Source organism: Strix uralensis, chromosome 2 (assembly GCF_047716275.1).
Source record: "Strix uralensis isolate ZFMK-TIS-50842 chromosome 2, bStrUra1, whole genome shotgun sequence".
NCBI classification, from domain to species: domain Eukaryota; kingdom Metazoa; phylum Chordata; class Aves; order Strigiformes; family Strigidae; genus Strix; species Strix uralensis.
Window position 1 is genome coordinate 118957467 of NC_133973.1, and position 20756 is coordinate 118978222.

At 37.2% G+C, this 20756-nt stretch overlaps 1 protein-coding gene across 8 annotated transcripts in view; it reads left to right on the forward strand.

The window, feature by feature from the left end:
- XPO4 (exportin 4) overlaps positions 1-20756 on the forward strand; it is an 86035-nt gene that overhangs the window by 56469 nt on the left and 8810 nt on the right. For 6 of the 8 annotated variants that reach the window (XM_074860061.1, XM_074860063.1, XM_074860062.1 and 3 more), the window contains 13 exons: positions 2094-2270; positions 4442-4584; positions 4699-4844; positions 6124-6301; positions 8019-8178; positions 9835-10004; positions 10948-11122; positions 12232-12525; positions 13410-13590; positions 14533-14651; positions 15601-15731; positions 16473-16590; positions 17849-17941. In XM_074860061.1, the coding sequence (XP_074716162.1) occupies positions 2094-2270; positions 4442-4584; positions 4699-4844; positions 6124-6301; positions 8019-8178; positions 9835-10004; positions 10948-11122; positions 12232-12525; positions 13410-13590; positions 14533-14651; positions 15601-15731; positions 16473-16590; positions 17849-17941 (2085 nt within the window). The remainder of the gene's footprint in view (positions 1-2093; positions 2271-4441; positions 4585-4698; positions 4845-6123; positions 6302-8018; positions 8179-9834; positions 10005-10947; positions 11123-12231; positions 12526-13409; positions 13591-14532; positions 14652-15600; positions 15732-16472; positions 16591-17848; positions 17942-20756) is intronic. The other 2 variants (XR_012627709.1, XM_074860068.1) reach the window with 2 other exon arrangements.

Consider the following 20756-nt stretch of genomic DNA (forward strand, 5'->3'; position numbering starts at 1 on the left):
GGATGAAAAGTCAAATAGAAATAAAAATTACAGCAAAGGCTTCTTCTCAGAATGACTCTTAATGCACTGTTCCTGTTTCATGATACTTAAAAATATCATGTGATGGGAGAGATCATTCTGAATTTGGTCCTTTCTGTTGTGCTTCCAACTCTTTCCAGCTTGTAGCTACTCGACAAATTTTAGAAGTGTTCTTTCTTCAAAGGGTCAGCAGACTGTGAAGGAAGAAGTACCGATTTTCTTTCCGTTTCCCATACAAGAGAAATTAAGCATCTTTGCTTTGATACTGGTTGTATCTTGCCTCTCCTGAAGATCTGAGTTCTGAACTGGGCTCTGCCGTTGCTTCTGTTGCCTCCATCAGAACGATTCAGCTCCCCAGTCTACAGCATTTCACTTAATTTACCTGTATGAGTATGACATCTTTGGTAGCCCAGCTGTAGCTAATATAAAATGTGGGAATTTCTAATAAGGTTCCTTTGTGACTAAATTTTTTCCAATATGGATAAACTCTTTCTACTATTTGGGCACGTGCTTTATGGAGGCACTTATTAATCCTAGCTTCCATATGAGGATACCATAAAATGTTAAAAGCATCTTTTTCATGGCATTAACTTCTGTATTACCTTCTCAAATAAATGAATTTTTTCTGTTTATTCATTTATGCTCTGGAATCTTATAAATTATGTAAATGTATTGCACACATATGTCAGAATATTTCAGGATTGAATGTCTATGAATTTATTTGTCCTTTAGCCTTCTAGTTTTAAAAAGACATGTTGTGGTGTCCATCCTAAATTTGTGGCTTGTGCTAGTGTTGAATACAATTTTGCCTCTCTCCTTGTCATCTTCAGCTTTTGTTTTCACACTTGCATCAGTGTGTCTCATATTTTAACTTCTGTAAATATGACCACTTTGCAGTTATAAAATGATGCTGTGAAGCTATCTTGAAATGCTTCCAATGTGGTATCAGTTTTCCCTCTTAATCAGTCATCCAGCCAATGTTTTCTTTTCCTTGCCTGTTCATCCAGCCGTGTTTGTAACTTCACTGAAAGTCAGGAATTCTTCTGTCTGGAGCATGATTAAGGCCTTAATATCTCTTTATTTCATCAAGGATTCATTTTACTAAGGTCTGCTATCTCAAAGTAACTTCTGTGAGTGATCCTGTTGGTTAAAACTTGAGAAAGCTTCTTAGAGAAATGTCCTGCTTTAGCAGCATGTTTATCCGTACAGTCAGACTTAAGTTATTTGTAGTTGGATATATTTACTAATGTTCAATTTTTGCATCAAATAAAGAAGTTTTTAGGTACGCTAAAAATACTTTTAAAAAGAAAGGGCCTCTTTGGTATTTGGTTCTTTAGTTTGCCTGTAACCCAGGACTTCGTTCTTCAGATACGTTAATTCCTTTTGCAACTTATGTACTATGTAGAAACATATATGAATAACTAAAAACATGAAGCATCAGTTAAAATGCACCAAGTAATTGGGGGTACAGGCTTATGTGGAATTCTGCATATTTTTTTTTGCTCATAGAATGAGAAATTGCATATCATCATCAAAACTGGCTACCTGTAGTAAGATCTCTTGAACACATGCAATCTTACAGTTATTTCCTCTGGAGCAGAGAATAGTTATCTTTTCTCTCTCTATTTCAGAAATAGTGGAATACATAGAAATCTATATGCATGTGTTCTACATTTGTCTATCTGAAAAGAAATGACTCAGTTTTTTGTTGTTACTAATAAGAGCTGAGATGCTTGGCATCTTTGGGGTAAAATCTCAGTAGCTTCTGTATTTAGGTAATTATTCATTAAAGGCTTAATTTAAGCCTGTTTTGGTTTTGAACATCAGATAAAGAGAAATAGCGAAACACTTTGACAGTTTTTTTTAAAGCCTAGCAAGTGTGAAAGCTGCACTGACCTTTTCGATGTGTTGCTTCAGTTCATTCTGATATTTTCTTGACTATCCTTAGATAGGTTTTGTGATTTTTTTTTTTTTAACTGCTTCAACATTAGAAGAACATTTGTTAAATAATAATATAAGGATGTTCCTCTGGTTTAGGAATAAGATTTTTGTTTTGTTTGTTTCATCTCTTACAGCTTGACAAAGATGACATGGTATATATGGAAGCATATGATAAGTTGCTGGAATCTTGGCTTACTTTGGTACAAGATGACAAACATTTCCATAAAGGTTTCTTTACCCAACATGCTGTTCAGGTCTTTAATTCCTACATTCAGTGCCATCTAGCTGCTCCTGATGGTACAAGGAATTTGGTAAGCCCTCATTGTAGTAGTTCTTAATGATGATATATAGTAACTAGCCTGTGTCTTTTGGTGTGTACTATACTATGTAGCTCATACTAGCTATACTACTACAGCTAGAGTTTACTAACTGTATTACTATAGCTAGCATAGAATTAGTATTTGTGACCTCGGAAATGAAAAATTTGCTGCATTTGTTACTGAGTGGTCATTTTCCAGTCTCTCATTCTGAAGAAGAAATAAAGGAATACAAAGAAATAAAGGAAAACAACATGCATCTTACTGTTCTTCGCACAGATGCAATGACTAAAATTCTGACCATCCTTCTCTGAACTAGGGTCCTAGTTAAATTCCCCAATGAAATGGGAAGCCTTTTATACAGTTGTTACCTTCTATACATTATCTTCAAAGTATACTTTTGAAGTATAATTGACATGCATAAATATCTGAAAAAAATGTAGAACGACTATGCTCCAATTAGAAGAAACTTGCAATATTGTGTGGTTCTTTTGGATAAAATGAATTCCAATTGAATTTTTGAGGTGATTGTTCTAGAGAAAACCTAGAAGTACCTCAAGCATCTCTTGAGCCATTGAGAAAGAAAGCAGATTAATCTTTTTGCCAGGAGTCTGGATCTTAATAAAATAGATTCTCATACAGAAAGTTGGAAGTAGATGTTGGATGACTTAATTATTGCATAGATTCAATTCAATAACTGTATAAAGCCTCTCTTTAATTTGATGCTGTGCAACGGTCTCCAAGATACCTAATTCTGAAAAGCACCACATAAAACTTAATTCTGCTATCGCAGTATGTAACAGATGGTAATAACAGTGCCAAAACAGAGAGAAATATTTCACAAGAGAACTTTGAATTCATATCAGGCGGTCTTGACATAACTTGTATACACAGGTTAATTCATGTCATTCTGTGAGATAAGTCATTTATCCCACGGGTAACCTTTTAAAAGCCACAGCTGGCATTTTAGAATGCTTCTTGTTCAATATCAAAGCAGTAACAGGAACTTTCAGTCTCTGAGAGCAGAGGCTCACCCTTCAGTAAACAGCTGCAACTTTGAAGTTGCCAAAAGAGTGATTTGCAGGGTTACATAAAGAAAAGATGGGTTAAAAGCACTTTGGATAAGGAGTTGTGTATGGATTCAGTTTTCCAGAGCCTTTACAGAAACAAAGCAGACTGATAGCTTTCTCTGTCACTTGTATTTTACTTTGTTAATTGTGTGAATTTAATGATTCTTTAGAGATCTTTAAAAACATCAATACTTAGTTTCTATATATCATGGTTCATATCTTCAAGAGTAAGGTCTAATTATTATTTAAGATTTATAATGCAGCCAAGATAAACTCTGAGAAATCAAATAGTGTAACTTCTGCATCAGCAACAAATAAAACTGAGATGATGATGACTAGTAATAAGTCTAATGTTTTCCTGAGGCTATAGCATTTACTTTTTAAAACTTTTTCCCCTCGAACAGTGGGTTATGGAAAATCTTTAATGAAAGATGATTTTCATTTAATCATGAAAAATACTACTTATGTGATTTATGTAAGATCTCAGACAACTGAGAACAATATATTTGATTAATGAATAGGGTAAAGCATGAAGTTCCAGTATTTAAAATGGTTCTTGGTCTGCTGTATATGTGATTTGAAATGTAAATATACTTCAGCAATCTTTTGACCACTGGGTTTGCAGACCATCTCTGTGAGCCGAAGTCATTCGGTACCTTTTACCATACTTCTAGCAGAGGATGCTCAACAGAGCTGATCTATATACCCTGTGGTGTGAAGAAGCTGTTTTGCTATTGTCCAGCTTGTGCTTAACCTATTAATAACATGTATCAATTTTCATAACTCTTACCCCTAACACTTTTCACAGTGAATCTTTTGACTTGAGAGCACTACTGGAAATTGTAGCAAATATATACGATTAACCGAATGTGGCATTTTGCTAATGAGTCTGTGAAGTGCCAGTTTTAAAACAATGTGAAGCCATGTTTACTCCTTGTTTAACTCTTCTGTGTCTAATTTAGTACAAGTCTGTTGTTTGTCTCTGCAAAACACCTTGAAAGAAAAAGCCAAAATAATGTAGAAAATTGTGTTGATGATAAAATTTACAAATATAACGCTAACTAGTTACTTCTAATTTTGTTGAAATAACCAAAGACTGCCAATGGTGTGGCCTCTCGGGAAGAAGAAGAAATAAGTGAACTGCAGGAAGATGACAGAGACCAGTTCTGTGACCAGTTGGCCAGCGTTGGCATGCTGGGGAGAATTGCTGCAGAACACTGTATACCTCTTCTTACAAGGTACAAAAAACCCAGTCATGAATGCAAATCAATAAAGCCATCACATATGAAAAGCCTGACTTTGCCAAAAAAAATTAAAAACAGCGAAGTTATGTTATTGTTATTTGTCCACAGTTTATTAGAAGACCGAGTTACAAGGCTCCATGGTCAGTTGCAGAGACATCAGCAGCAGTTACTTGCCTCACCAGCATCAGGCTCAATTGACAATAAAGTGCTTGATGACCTGTATGAGGATATTCATTGGCTTATTTTAGTCACAGGTTAGTGAACAGCTTTAAATGACACCTATTCTGGTATTCTTATTGCAGCTGGATCACCTTAGGAAAAAGAAATTCCTGTATATCAACTACTCTTAATTGACTATAAATTTTATCCCTTAAGATGCTTTCATCTTACATACACTACTCACAAAGTCTTTGTTTTACTTTCATCTGCCTTGAGTAACATGAATGTTATCTTTAAAAGGTTGATGAAATCTTTGCATAAGGTAATGTCACTTGGAAATTCCCACAACTAATTTTGTTACAGATTTTTTTTGAGATGTGTTATCAGTCAACCCATTCAAGAAATTAGTCTGTTCATGATATCAGTTGTGTTGTCTGGGGACACACGACTTTGTAAGGAAATCCACATGAGATCAGGATAACGGTATTACTCAGTGGTGGCAAAGAATCAAGTAAGTTCCAGAATCTCTCAATGCCGATGATCCGCGTCCTGGCATTTTGTTGTGTTTCAGGGAACTTGAATTTAGAACCTTTTTTGGTTTTGATTTTTAGATGGAACTATCTTACATCTGTTTGCAAAACATAATAACAACTAAGTGTCTGTACTTTGTTAGGAGAAATGTATACTTCATGAAATATTTTGTGGGATCTCTTTGAACATCCGATGTTTTAGTCACTCAGATGCTGACATGAATGTGATTATAATATTTTTGTATCAATGTGGGATGAAGTTTGTAGCTCGCATGTGGTTATGAGATCAGACATTGAAAACTATGACTAGAGCTGAAATTAATATTAATTATCTGGACACCAGAGTATCGTATAAAATCCATGTTTCCACTGATCTGCAGCTGCTATGCAAGGAAAACTATTATAGCACATTTACTTGGTGTGTGAAAGCCTCTGGCAGACTTGAAATGTTAGCAGAACAGAAGTCTCAAATAAGATGGAATTGGTGGGGAAGCTGTAAAATAAAGACTTCTTAAATCACATAACAGAAGAAGAAGAAAGTGACAACAAAATGTTGATTTGAGGTTTTTTTCCACCTCAATAGTTGAATTGACTGTAGTACTTTTACATGAAGCAAAGCTTATCTCTCTTTTTAATTTGGTGGTTTCTTTAGGTTTTTCTCTGCGGAATGCCTTTAAGGATTCTAAAGTTAACTTACACATATTTAAACAGTGTTAGTCAGGGTTTGTACAAACAGTTGATTCTGGTGTGATGTCTGCAGTTAAGCCAATGGATTCTCTAATCAAATAGCTATAAGTTAACCTAGGGTAGAAAGTTGTGATCACTCTTTCTTTTTTAATGTAAGGCTACCTCTTGGCTAATGATACTCAGGGAGAGACTCCGCTAATACCTCCAGAAGTAATGGAATATTCCATAAAACATTCAGCTGAGGTTGATATCAATACAACACTTCAGATTCTGGGATCTCCAGGAGAAAAGGCCTCTTCCATCCCAGGGTACAACAGAACTGACTCTGTAATTAGGTAAGGATGCATCTTAAGTATGTTAAATGCTTTTTCAGAGGAAAAAAAAAAAGAGAAGCTGAGTGGACTTCTGTGAATTTAAAAAGTAAAAAAGCAATATGTAAAGACTTGAACATTTGAAAAGAAACATCTCTTAACTAGTATTAAAGTAAGGATAAATAATTCATAAGAATGGTTTTATAACAGATATATTAAGGCAATGCTGTAAAAGAGATTAAGACAAGACAGAAAAATGAAGTGGTTGGGGGTTTTTTTTAGGGTAGACAGAGGCAGGGTAAATACAGATAATATTTCAAGTCAAGATGATCCAGGGGAGGACTTAGAAGAAAAATGAGAATAAGGCATCAAAACAGATAAAACTGAGTGAAGATGGGAAGGCTGAAATGACCAGATTGACCTATTACTCTTAACAGAGGACATGAGCTAAATCTTGGAAATAAACAGAAATGGTTTTATATCTCTACTGAAAACGCATCTTTGATCTATTTGTTAAAGAAAATTCCTAAAATTACTTGAATTACTAAAAAGTGGTAGATCAAAATCTTTAGATAATATACTATATAATTCATTCAGCACATGTACAGCTTAAGCAAACACTTTCCAGAGTATCTGAGCTTGTCTACTTTGAACAGGAGTTACTGCACAAGCTTGGCAGCAGAATTGGTCCTGAGCACGGGAAGAATTGTTGTCACTTATGTACACATATCACTAGTAGCCTATAAAAGGAGCAGGAGAGGGGATTTCCTTTCTCTTTTTGCAAGAAGGCTAATGCCCACAAAAGACTCCTCCATTTGAATCCTCACACTTAAGATTACATTCCACTTTTAACTGACATGAAAGATTCTTCACCCAAGGTCAGTAGTTGTGTACTTAACGTTTACCTGTTCTGGAAGAGGCTAGAGAAAACGGATCTTCATTAGCAATGATGTGCCTAATGTTTAGAAGTTTGAATACTGCTCAGTGAGACTTGGCTGCTTTGAGAAGTGGCCACCAAACAGGATTTCTTGATGCGGTGGCTCAATGGCTATGGGAATAAAATCAGATCTAAACAAGGAGAGATTCTGAGGCTTTCTGGTAATAGCTCTGAAATGTCTTCAAGAAATAGACCACTGTCAACTCCTAAATTCCTTGTGCACTATCACATTTGTACCAAATTTAATTGATATACTACAAAAGCTAATATTTAATTTTATGGATAGGTTGTATTAATGCAATCGCTGGGTGATCTGCTGTTTCAGACTGTTTCTCTGCAGTAACGAAAGAGAGAAACAACTAGTCGTTTCGTATTTTTTCTTTAGTATGAATCACACTGCAAAAGCTGCACAGTTAGGACCCACTTGGTCATTAAGCTTGACAGTGCAAGGAGGGGAGAATCAGTTTTTCAAAAAAGCTTTTCAAGCACTCCAAGTAGTAGTCCATTTGCCTTCATTCCCAATTCGTCAGAACGCTTGTGAGGATTCTTTGTTGCGGTAATTTTGATGTCGAAGATAATCACCTCATCTTTTAATACATTTCTGACTTTTTGGAGGATATTTGCCGCTCTATCCTATCTCTTTCTCCTTGCATTTAAAGAAACGATAAATTCAGGTGCTTTTTACTTCATCAGAGTTGAACTACTTTGTGTTATTCTGTCTTATTTCATGAAAAATGAAAGTGATACTCGCATTGCTTGTCCAAAAACCATTCTCAGCATCATCATTGTATTTTAAATCTTCAGGTTGTTATCTGCTATTTTAAGAGTGTCTGAAGTAGAATCTAGAGCAATAAGGGCAAATCTCATGCACCTCCTGAGCCCCCAGATGGGCAAAGATATTGTATGGTTCCTCAAGCGTTGGGCAAAGACTTACCTCCTAGTAGATGAAAAGCTGTATGATCAGGTAAGGATATAACTTTTATGAATTAATTGGCGAGTATTAGCAGTAATATTGTCCTGTGAATGCAGATGTCAGAGTAGCTAAAGTGCAATGATAAAGCATTTTTAATGTTCAATGGGTTGTGGTTTATTCTGGAATTTGAAAGTTGATGTCTTCTTCAGTTTTTTAATTAGAAATGTAAGTTGTTAGGGGACCCTTGCACATTTTGGTGCGAATGTGATTTTTTTTTTTTTTTTTTGGTAGCCATTGCCATAGCAGAATAGCATAGTGTGTGTGCTCAGGTTGCATAACAGGTGAAACTCAATGACTACAGCAATTTTATAAGCTACTTCTCACTATCCATCAGATCTTACAGTTCATCTCTAATACAGTGGTTGCCCTTGATGGATGATTTAGTAACCCAGTCATGATTCTGAATTAGATATTTGACACCATCACAAGGTAGTATACATCAGCTAATGTCATGCTACTTTCTCTCCTCTCCCCGTTCTCATATGTTCTCATTGTATATATCATGATTTCAGTGATTCGGTTTTTGTAAAGGGCAACTTCTTGTGTTTGGACAGCACTAATCATGATTAGACCTTGATCCTGATTTTGCTTATCAAACTAACTGTAATCCAGCTAGCTGATGGAGGCCACTTATCCTAAAGAGGTCCTGTTGGCTCTAACTTTTGAGAAGGAAGCCTCCTCCTTTCCCTTTTATTTCCACTACTGAAGCAACTAAGAATACTAACGCTTCAGGAGGCCCCTCCTTAACAAAAATAAGTATACCATAGATTTGTAAACGTTTGGAATCAGATTATTCAGCTTGTACTAGCTTGTACTTACAGCAGAGCTAAGACTTTTTAAAGATACCAGTTGGAGAAGAATGAGAGAGCATGTAAGGAAGAGATCCACATGAGAAACAATGTGAAGAAACAAAATAGAGTATATAGGAAATGCACATGTTTAGTTTGTGTTGACATGTGAAAGTGATTGAAACTTCTACTACTTAAACCTTATGCTCAGTCATGTGTATGTCATGAGTTTTAAAATGTTAGTGGTATGCTGACAGGAAGCCCCTGCACAATTATTACAAAATCCTTGGATTTCACTCTTGAGAAACTTTTTTAAAGACAGGAGAACAGGCAATTTCAAGGAAGAATATTTTAATGTGCCAGGACCAGAGTGTGACATCTTCCCTCAAAGATGTATAGATTGAAGGAACAATCTGCAGAAAGCAGATGCTGAAATTAAGTTTTTTACAAGGTTCGATCTAGATCAACAGCTAGGTTTATTGCTAACATTTTTAATCACTGAATTTTGAGGAATTTCATCATGAATCAATGGAAAAACACTTTTGGGAGATGATTTTGGGATCTTACAATTTTTAAAGCTTTTGTACTTTTGTTGGCATTAAAAGCTAGACATACTCAAACCTGATTTTGTAATGAGGTTGAAACTTTTCTTTCTTTAAGGTGTTGTGCTTAAAATTGGAAGATAAATTTGGCAAAGATTTTTCTGTTACAGGTATTCTTTGCCTTTGTCTATGTAACATTTGTGTATTTTAAGTAGGGAAGAAGTGACAGCCTGAAAAGAATTTGCTGACAATGATTACCATACATTTTGGGGTTCTGGCTTCTGTAAAACTCACTCATTTTAATGCTTTTCTTATAGATAAGTCTGCCATTTAGTACAGCATTTGGTGCTGATACAGAGGGTTCCCAGTGGATTGTGGGTTACCTTTTAGAAAAAGTGATCAGTAACCTGGCAGTGTGGAGTTCAGAGCAGGACCTTGCAAATGATACTGTACAACTGCTAGTAACATTAGTGGAAAGGAGAGAGCGGTAAGTTGCTATACCTCTGGAAGTCAAAAAATTTCTTTTGCTTCCTTTAAATTTTTTTGGCCAAAGTAATCCAGATACAGGGCACTTCCTCTTCATGTCTCTAAGTCAAATTACTTTAGTAACATAAATGGAAAAAAAAAAAGTCTGACAAAGTGAGGAGTGAGACCTATATTTGACAGACCATAACCTAATTTTTATTATTGTTCACAGGTTGCACTCTCCTTCCCTTACCTTTGTGCCTCACTCTTAAACAGTGAGAAAGGAAAACTCTCATGGTCTCCACTCTTATTGCAAGGATTTTTGCAGTGTTGCTTATTTTTGTTGAACAAGTTCTTCCAGATTAAGAGTTCAGATACTGGCTAAGCCAGTATAAAATGTGTTTTGTAAACATATAAAAACACTTCTAAAGTCCAGGATTTGACAGATTCAGATGAATTTCAAAGTTTTCTTTGGTATTACAAACTGTGAAGTAGGAAATTTTTGAATGTTTTACTTCTGTGAATTGACATGCAATTATACATGCAGTCATGTATTCATAGTCTGCTGAAAGACTGTTCTTGAGGATTTAAACACTTGAGAAATTTTCCTTTTAAAAAAATTAAACCCCATAGGAACTAGTTTTGGAATAAAATGCTTATTTTATCATGACATAATGAGACTAAGCTTTTAATCCATGCAATATGTTCATTAACTCTATGTGTATGTGTGTAAAACTAAAGCACTTCCCTGCTTTTCTCCCATATGAATTGAGCTATTTTCAGAATATATACTTCAGAAATCTTACAGGTGAGGCATTATTAAGATTAAAGTCAAAAGGCGGTTTAGCCTTAGAATAAAGGATTTAAAAAAAAAAAATATCTTCTGACAGCTGCTAGCAACCTGATGTGCTTTGTTCATACAATTTTGTGAAGTCTTTAATTAAAATGTTTTTTCCCTCTTTTAGGGCAAACTTAGTTATTCAGTGTGAAAACTGGTGGAATTTAGCTAAACAATTTGCAAGGCGAAGTCCTCCTCTTCACTATTTGTCCAGTTCTGTGCAGAGAACACTAATGAAAGCTTTAGTTTTAGGAGGCTTTGCTCATATGGATACGGAAACAAAGCAACAATACTGGACAGAGGTAAGCTCTTTTGATGCTTCTGTCACCTCCATTTTAGCAAGTAGTATAGACAAGTTAGTTTAGGGAATTTTATGGTGACACAAAATCAACCCGTATAAAATCTTTTGATTCTGAACATCTAGTATTGATAATTTTTCAAATAATTCTCTCTTTGAAGGTCACTAATTGTATGGCACCCATGAGCTGCCCAAAATTGTATCTAAACTATCACAACCTAAACAGAAACAACTAACATAATTACCTGGAGGATTCTTGAAGCAGCCAGTATAGCAGTACACTTGAAAGAGACTATTATAAAAGGTTAAAAATTTCACTTGGAACTATGTCATTTCTTCCATTTAATTTGGTGATGTTATGAATTACTCAATTATTCACTTAATGATAATGACAGTAAATAAAGAGCTAATATGGAACATAATGAAGAGCCTTGAAAAGCTTTTTGTGCCCTGGCTCCATTAAAGTTCAGATATTTAATACCAGAAAGGTTGGTGCTGGAAAGTAGCTGAAATGTGATCAGAAAGCACCACATGAGCTTGTAAAGCATTGGCCTGAGAGAAACTTGCTGTTACTAGCAAAACTATGAAATTAGTGATTGAAGGTAAGACTATAATGCACTGGAAGTAATTGGGAAAAACATGTAACTATTATTATGGAAGTTTCTAAATTCGTTCCAAACACAGATGATTACAAAAAGAGATTGCGCTATTGAGAATCATAATATGGCAAAAATATCTGTGAACATGAATCTTAATACTTTCATTGATGAACTGTAACAATTTTCCCCCCTAATAATGAATTTGGAAGAGAATCAAATACTGTGAGCCAGAGAAAGTCATTGTCATTTGTTTCAACACTATAAAATAACACAAAATATTTGTGGAGGTGCTCGTTTTGAAACCAGACTCCAAGTGGTGATGGGTAATGAAAATCACTAATTACTACCACTTCAACTTACATTAATGTGACAGATAATAACATAATTGAGCCATTGGAAACTGGAAGTGATTGATTCTTGTACTGCCACACCAAAAGCTTGCTAAATTACTTAAACCTCACATTGCATATAATAGTATGTTTATCTTAATGTGACTTTTCTGAAAAATTTCAAGGTTCTTCAGCCACTTCAGCAGCGATTCTTGAATGTGATAAACCAAGAAAACTTTCAGCAGATCTGTCAGGAGGAGGAAGTGAAACAGGAAATCACTGCTACATTAGAAGCACTATGTGGCATTGCTGAGGCTACCCAGATTGATAACGTAGCAATTCTCTTCAATTTCCTAATGGACTTCCTTAATAATTGCATTGGATTAATGGAAGTATACAAAAACACACCAGAGACTGTTAATCTCATAATAGAAGTCTTTGTTGAAGTTGCACATAAACAGATTTGCTATCTTGGAGAGGTAAGTACAACCAGAAGAGAAAGGAGGGGAAAGAGGGTGTATATGCACGCATACGTGTGTATACAGTGCTATCCCTTGAACAAAATAAAGTGTAGTGATTTTTAGATTCTATAGAGAAAGAAATGCTATATGGTCACATCTGTTAGAGGAATTCCTTTGTTTAAAAACATATACTGGCAAAGATTAAAAGCAGGACATCTAGACTGTTCTTATACCAATAAACCACAATTCATCACTGGTCTAACTCTATGCATGGGTGGTAAAAGAGTGCAGACTGTGCTGACTACTTTTTTTAACTATATCAGACTTCTCTGAAAGCTAGTCTAGGAGAATTACAGCACTCTTTTATGTGACAAATGCATACTGTAAAGATGCTGCCTTTGTCCTAAACAAGGCATGAAGAGATACCAAAAAGTTAATGGGTAAAATTGAGTCAGTGCAGTACATTTATATCTTTGCAACGTTGGCTAATTTTGCTTTTGCATCTAGAAGAGTTCCCGCCTTTTCCAAACTGGGTATACGCAGTGTATTGTGGCTCCAGACTTTGATAGCTGAAGTGAGTTCCTGACGGATTTTGTTGGTAATCTAGTTTGTGAGATAGTGAGATGTGTCAGCTTGTCCCAAGCCACTCTTGCACTCGTCTTTTTTTTTTTTTTTAAGAATGAGGAATTGATAAAAGTAATGTTCTGCTGTTTCAATCAGTAGCACATCAATATATGGCTATAAGTGTTCCTGTTGTTTAAGGTGTGCAGTTGTTACAAAAAGTGGTTAAATAACTGAAATAAAAACCTTGAGGTATCATCAACCAAGTAACGCCATCTTAAAACAAAGTGTGTCACTTTTAGCATATGGAAGTTTTCTTATTATCTAACCTTGGTTTATAGGCCAAAGCCATGAACTTGTATGAGGCCTGCCTAACTCTGCTCCAGGTGTATTCCAAGAATAATCTAGGTCGACAACGGATAGATGTTACAGCAGAAGAAGACCAGTACCAGGATCTCCTCCTTATTATGGAGCTTCTCACTAATCTTCTATCAAAAGAATTCATAGATTTCAGTGATACAGGTATGAAGGAACTGGTAATTGCTGAACCATAACTTGTGTTCTAAACTGTAAAAACCATTGTGGGGCATGCATTCAATCCACGTAAAGTGAAAACTTAGTAAAGGCTTGATTAGATCAGGATATGGACATTACTATTTAATATGCCAGTAGCAAAGGAAGGACTTTTTACAGTTTTCTAGCATCTGAAATTATTATTGCTGACATCAAATAAATAGGGCGTGTATGAAACAGCTTGAAATCTGAATGTTGCAAGTCTGAACATGTAGCAACAGCAGTTTTCTAACAAAAAACCCATAGAGAAGTGAGAATAGTAAATTACTGCAAAATACTTACCATGAAATTAAGGTTTAACCTAACTAATGCCCAGAGATCAAATGTATTGAAAGCAGTCTGCATACTGTTTCTAACTCAGTGCAGAAATTATAAAAGTAAGGTCACTGCCAGTGGATGGGAAATGTAGGTCTTACTGGAGAAAACTTGACAACGTCTAAACTACAGAATGAACTCTCCCATTTTTTTTCTCCTTGTGTTTCTAAAATATATATAAACATATGTAAATATATATAATATATAAAGTATAGAAATGCAGTAATATTTTGCTCACTATCTGTTTATGTGTGCAGGCATGAAGCAGCTATCACTAGAAACAAATGCAATGTTCTGTAATGGAAGGGAGGCCTCAGAGTATCTGAAGTGTTCTGTTTTAGCATGCCATCTGGTACATGTGATTATGAAATGCTTAGTCCTAATGAATATAAATATAGAGTGATGTGGCAGCCTCCACTCACTAAGTTTCTATTTTAATACAGTGCCTCATGTTTTTGTTTGGGGAGAGGGGAATAGTCCTATTTTTAAGAATGTCTTTATAATAAAGAAATCAGACTCTTCCTTCAATATGTTTAATGCTTCTTTTATGGAAAACATTTTTTGTCTTTTCTACAGATGAAGTATTTAGAGGACATGAGCCTGGGCAAGCTACAAATAGATCTGTATCAGCAGCAGATGTTGTCTTATATGGGGTTAATCTAGTTCTGCCTCTAATGTCCCAGGATCTGTTGAAAGTAAGTATATTTTTACATGTAGCTGCTAGAATATGAAAGCTTTATAGTAGTGAATTCCCAGAATTCATTTCTATATGCATTCCACCTTCTTAAGTTGAATTTTCTGGGCTTTTAAAAATGTAAATAACTGTTCCGTAGTTCTAGATACTGTTTGAAATGAAATGTTGTAAGCTGAGAAAATGTGTATTTGAAGGGCCTAAACAAAAGGTTTTTTCTTTTAGAACTGAGTCCATGCAGGTCAACAGTTGGCCAAACCTGAAATGTGACTTGTGGAATCCTTTTTGTGATTAGTGTCAGAAGAGTGATAGGAAGCATAAACAGTGATATTAGCATAAAAAATAAAAAAAAAAAATGGGAGCAAGTAGTAACTCTTTAATTATTTTCACAATACAGCTGGCTTTCATATCAGAGACATCAGCAGCTTGTCAGCAGAACAGTGAAATATGAATCAGTGGAATGGCAGTATTTCATTGGGTTGCACTGTGTTAATGTTTTACTTTGAATCAGGAGACACTTCTGAAGTATACCTCAGTTGTCCCCTCTTAACATCATTTCTCATCTGGTAGTGCTTGCTGAGCATGAGAGCTACATCTATTTTAGATGAAACTGAGTCAAAGGAGGTACCCTAGGAGCCCCTCTATTGTGCTCCAGATGCTTGTGAGGCTTTTACCCCACAAGACTAGACTTGCTCATGTCTGAAGTAAAACTCCTTGAATTTGTATAGCGCAGATACCAGACTCCCACCATCAACTGTTTAGCTTTAGCAATCTTTTTTATTGTGCCACAGTGTTTACTAATAAAGTTGTAGCCATTCTAATGACTCTGAGGTTGTCTACTGAAATTGTGTTCTTCAGTGGAAAGCATCAGTTCCATCTTTTTGTACAGATGGAAATTGTCAGAATAGAGTTATGTGATTGATGCTAAAATTACCATGTTTTTCTTTTGACAGTTTCCATCCCTGTGTAATCAATATTACAAATTAATCACTTTCATCTGTGAGATATTCCCTGAGAAAATTCCACAACTTCCAGAGGACCTCTTTAAGAGCCTAATGTACTCACTGGAGTTAGGGATGTCATCGTATCCTTTATAGAGCTTGGGAGTGTTTAAAAATCTGAGTTGCTTTTATAAGGACCTGTTAAAAATGATTTTTTTTTTTTTGTCCTTTTCCATCAATGTCTGTGTCTATGATTATATATTGGTAACCGACTCTTACTCTCTGCTCTCTGGTGATTTGAGAGTTTCACTGTAGTGTCTACTGAGATTCTAGTATTAGCTGAATTGCCTCTGACTTGTGTTGCTTGAACACAGCCTTTAAGTGGTTTAGCATGTAAGCTTTTTCTGGCAGCCATTCCTGCCTCCTCCATTACTTCATTTCAGAGTGTGTAACTTCATAAGCCTTCAGCTGGTATCCCAAAGCCATTCCTGAATTAGTTTCTCAGCTGGTAATACAAAACATTGCTGCTGTTCTACTGGGCTGGCTCCAGAGCATTTCCTGTCAGGGTGCCAATGGGCTCTCCCTCTCATAATGGGAGTACCATTTTCACTAATCTGTGGCACGTGTCAGAAACAGATGAGCTTGACCATAAGGGACTCTTTCTGAAAATGTTATGTCAGAGAGGGTTATGTTACCTTAGGGCGAGTAGCTAGTAAAAGAAGGCAATGAATTTGGAATTCTTTTCTCCCCTTTTTATAACAGCTTTATAGTAAAAAGAAATCTTGGAACATACAAGCATTTAAAACATTTTCTAGTGACACAGCTGGGAAGTTTTACCACAATTTAATTGAAATCTGACTTTGATCTTTAACACCCGTTATCAGAATGAGTTCAGAGGTTTGCCAGCTCTGTCTGGAGGCTGTAACACCATTAGCAGAACAGTGTGCAAAAGCACAAGAAACAGATTCAACCCTTTTTCTAGCAACAAGGCACTTTCTTAAGGTAAGGCATCTGCGTTTCGTGTTACCTTGTTTTTTTTGCATACAGGTAGCATCGAGATGCCAAACAGTGATCGCATCTGACCAGGTTAATCAGGATCACACATACAGTAAGAAACAGCCTGTTACTAAAAAACTGGTAGTTTAAGAAGAAAGAGAGCATGAACGACTGGAGACATTGGACTTAGAGTACAAAGGAGGATGGAGGTGTAGAGAGAGGAAATTACTTACGGCCAATCAACAAAAGACCTGAGCCTCTTGGAACGCAATTTATATTTATCCATGCTCTCTGCACATGAGCTCTAGAATGAACCTGATTGACAATTTTAGCAGTTATGCTTACTGTGAAATAGAAAGTTTCCAGAATTGTGTGAACTGGAGGCTGGGTAGAGTACTAAAACAAGAGGCAGAAAAAAGAGCATAGTTGGGAACTAGAAAGAAAATGCTGTCATTTATTCGATGCATCCACTGAATTATGCATTTTCTTAATCCATTATCATATTTAGTACTTTCATTTTAGGACCATCCACTCTATCTCATTGAATTTTGGAGTGACCTGGTGGCAACCAGGTTCTTGCTAATTGGGAACAAAGTACTTGTGGAATTTGTGTGCGTGTCTTCTGATTTTGTAAAGACTTCAGTTTTCCTTAAGACGTCTTTTCTTATCAAACTGATGTTTGAACTTCTGGGGATTGCTCATTAAAAGCATGCATCAGCCAAGCTGAGAGAATGAGAAACATGTTAAATAATTTTGTCTTTATATTTCTTCAATGTTAACCTAGCTTTCTGCCTTTTCTCTAAATTTCCACTTAAAATTATAATACTGTTTTTATTAATCTGTTCCTGTTTGGCTTTTTGTGAGCTGTAGGAGTCTCCAAAACTTGAGGAAAAGTTTCCTTGCTTTATTTTGGAAGAGCAAAGGCTTTTTTCATTATTTCTCTGGCATATCTGCAGCTGTTGGAGAAAAATAAGAGATGCCATTTCTCTCTGAAGAACACATACAAATCAACAACAGGTTTAAATGCATTGAGATGTGAATTTGTGCTGTTAAGCCAAGACTTGACTTCTAAAAGAACCTGGCTTTCCAATTACTGATACCTAGATTATTTTTTTTTAAAGCAACAAAACAAGCAACAACCTTGGTTTTTTGTAAATACATATTATTATTATCATCAGAAGTGAAGATGAGGTTCAGCACAAATGTTGGTAAAGTAGAAGGTTAAGTTTACGCTTCCGTAACTACTTCTGTTTTGTGATTTCAGATGGTCTTTGATATGCTGGTACTTCAGAAGCACAATACAGAAATGACAACTGCAGCAGGTGAAGCATTCTACACACTAGTGTGTTTGCATCAGGTATGGCATTGAGACACCTACATCCTGAACACCAGTCATTTATTAAATGAGAGTGGTTAGCTACTGTGTGTCTGGCACATCACAGAATCATTCTAGTTGGAAGGGACCCTCAGGAGGTCTGTAGACCAACCTCTTGCTCAAAGTGAGGTCAACAGTGAATTCAGATCAGGTTGCTCAGGACTTTCCAGCTGTGTCTTGAAAACCTCCAAGATGGATATTCCAAAGCCTCTCTGAGCAGCCTGTTGAATGCTTTATTATCCTTACAATTCATGTGCTTTCAGTACCTGCCAGACAGTCTTGGTGGCCCACCACTGGACTCATTCAAGTTCATCAATATCCTTCTTGAGTTAAGGAGTCCAAGACTGGACACAGTATTTCACATATAATCTAACACGTGCTGTGTAAAGACAAATAATAAATACAGCCCAGTATGCTGCTAGTGTTCATTGCTGACAAGGCACGCTGCTGGCTTCCTTAGCCTGCTATCCACCAGGACCTTCAGGTCCTTTATTCAGCAGAATTGCTCCCCAGCCTGTCAGTTCCCAGTCTGTATAGTTGCAGGGGGTTAGTCTGTTTCAGCAGGACTTTGCATTTGTCCTTGCTGAATTTCATGATGTTCCTGTCAGTTCATTCCTCCAGCCTGACTAGATGTCTCTGAATGTCAGTCCTGCCCTTGAATGCACTGGCTGCACTCCCCAGTTTGGTTTCATCCACAGATTGAGGAGAATGCATTTCCTCTCCTCCTCCAGGTCACCGACTAAAATATTTAATAGGACAAAGCCCAGATGAGAGCTCTCAGTGTCACTTGTAACCAGCTTCCAGGTGGAATATGAGCTGTTAACCACTATCCTTTAGAGACTGATGATACAGGTGTGTTTTCACCCATGCAGTAGGCCACCCATCTAGACAATAAAAATCTCAGCTTGGTTACAAGGATGCTGTGCAAGACTGCTAAAGACTTGCTAACATCAGGCAGCCGCCACTCTCTGCTCATCCACAGATGTAGTCATTTCATCACAGAAGACAGTCGGGTTGGTAAAGCATGCTTTACTCTTGGCAAATCCACACTGGCTGTTCTCAATCCCTTTCTCTTTCACGTGCCTAGAGATAGCTTCCAGGAGTACTTGCTTCATGATTTTCTTAGTCATTCAAAGGTGATAGAGAGCAGCCTTGTAATGACATGAGCTGACTTTCTGAACCCTTGGATGGATTCGGTCAGGTCTCACGAGCTTGTATGCATCAAGATTTCTCAAGAGATCTCTGGGTTGATCCTCTTCACTACTGGTAGTTCGTCTCCTCCTTGAACCCTGTCTCTAGTCATAGAGGTCTGGGAAAACCTGCCAGTCAATACCAAGGCAAAGAACGCATTGAGTATTTCAGCCTCATCTTTTGTCTGTTATCACTAAATCACCTGCTCCATTCAGCAGCAGGACCCACATTTTCCCTGTTCCTTCTTTTACTGTTAATGTACTGGTGGAAGCTGCTCTTGTTGCCCTTTGTATCCCTTGCCAAATTTAGCTTTAGCCGAACTTTGCTTTTCTGTCATTGTTCTTGTCCAGACGATGTTTCTGTTTTCCTCGTTTGTAGCTGTCCCTGCATGTGTCGTCCTTGCACTGGAGTTCAGTCCTGAACTTCCTGCTTAGCTGGGTCCGTGTCCTGACATGTTTATATTGTTTTCTTCAGTATCTGGACAGGCCATTCTTGTGGTTGGAGGAGGTTGTCCTTAAAGACCTGTCAGCTCTCCTGAGCAACTTTCATCTTCAGAGCTCTCTTCCACAAGATCCCACCCACCAGACTCCTGAATAAGCTGACATCTGCTCTTGTGATGTCCAGTGTCTGTACTCAGCCACCCTCTTTCCTCGCTCTCCTAAGGATCCTGAACTCCACTATTTCATGATCACTGTAGCCAAGGTTGCCATTAATTACCACATCCCTGACCAGCTCTTCCTAGTTGTGAGTAGCAGATGCAGTCACCCCCGGGTGACCCGTCTGGCATTTGAACAAATGTCAGGGAGATAATCTCTCCTAAGTCTGATCTGGAAACTTCCTCAAGTTGCTTGAAGATGACTCAGCTCACTACTCACCCTGTTTTGGTGATTTGTACAAGCTCCCACCATGATGTCCTCTTTACCACCTCTCCTCTGATCATGACTCATAAGCACTCAAATAGATTGTTGCCTAGTCCATGGAAAAGCATCCTGAATTTGAGCTGTCCTTTCACATAAATGGCAATCTTCTGTCCTCTTCTTCCCTGAAGAGCTCTAAAGAGCCTCCATCTGTCCATCGGGGCACTCCAGCCATGCCACCTGTCCCTCCGCATCTCAGTGCCTGCAGGGTTGCAGCTCTGCATCTGCATCTGGAGCTCCAGCTCTTCCTGTTTGTTTCCAAAGCTGAATGCATTTCTACAGACATTTGAGGCTGGCCTCCTTTCAACCTGTTTCCTCCTTCCTGATGAGCGCTCTTAAACCCATCACACTTCCTTGCATCCTCACTACTCTTGGTATCTGTCTCTTCACTTATCTACAACCCCCAATGTGCCCTTTAAAGCCCTTCCTGCCAGGTTGGCAAGCGTTCGGCAAAGGTGGTCCCAAGCCACTTTGTCATATGGATCCTCTCTCTTGTTAGCAGCCCTCATCCCTCAAGGAGGGACTCATGATCATATAAGACAAAAAGACCCTGCGACACCATTCACAGGTGGCAACTTCATGTTGTGTCTACCCCCACCCAAGCCCTTCACCAGCAGAATTGAGGGGAGTGCCATTCTGGCTCCCGTGTCCTTCACCCTTGCTCCCAGAGTTCAGTAGTCACTCTGGAC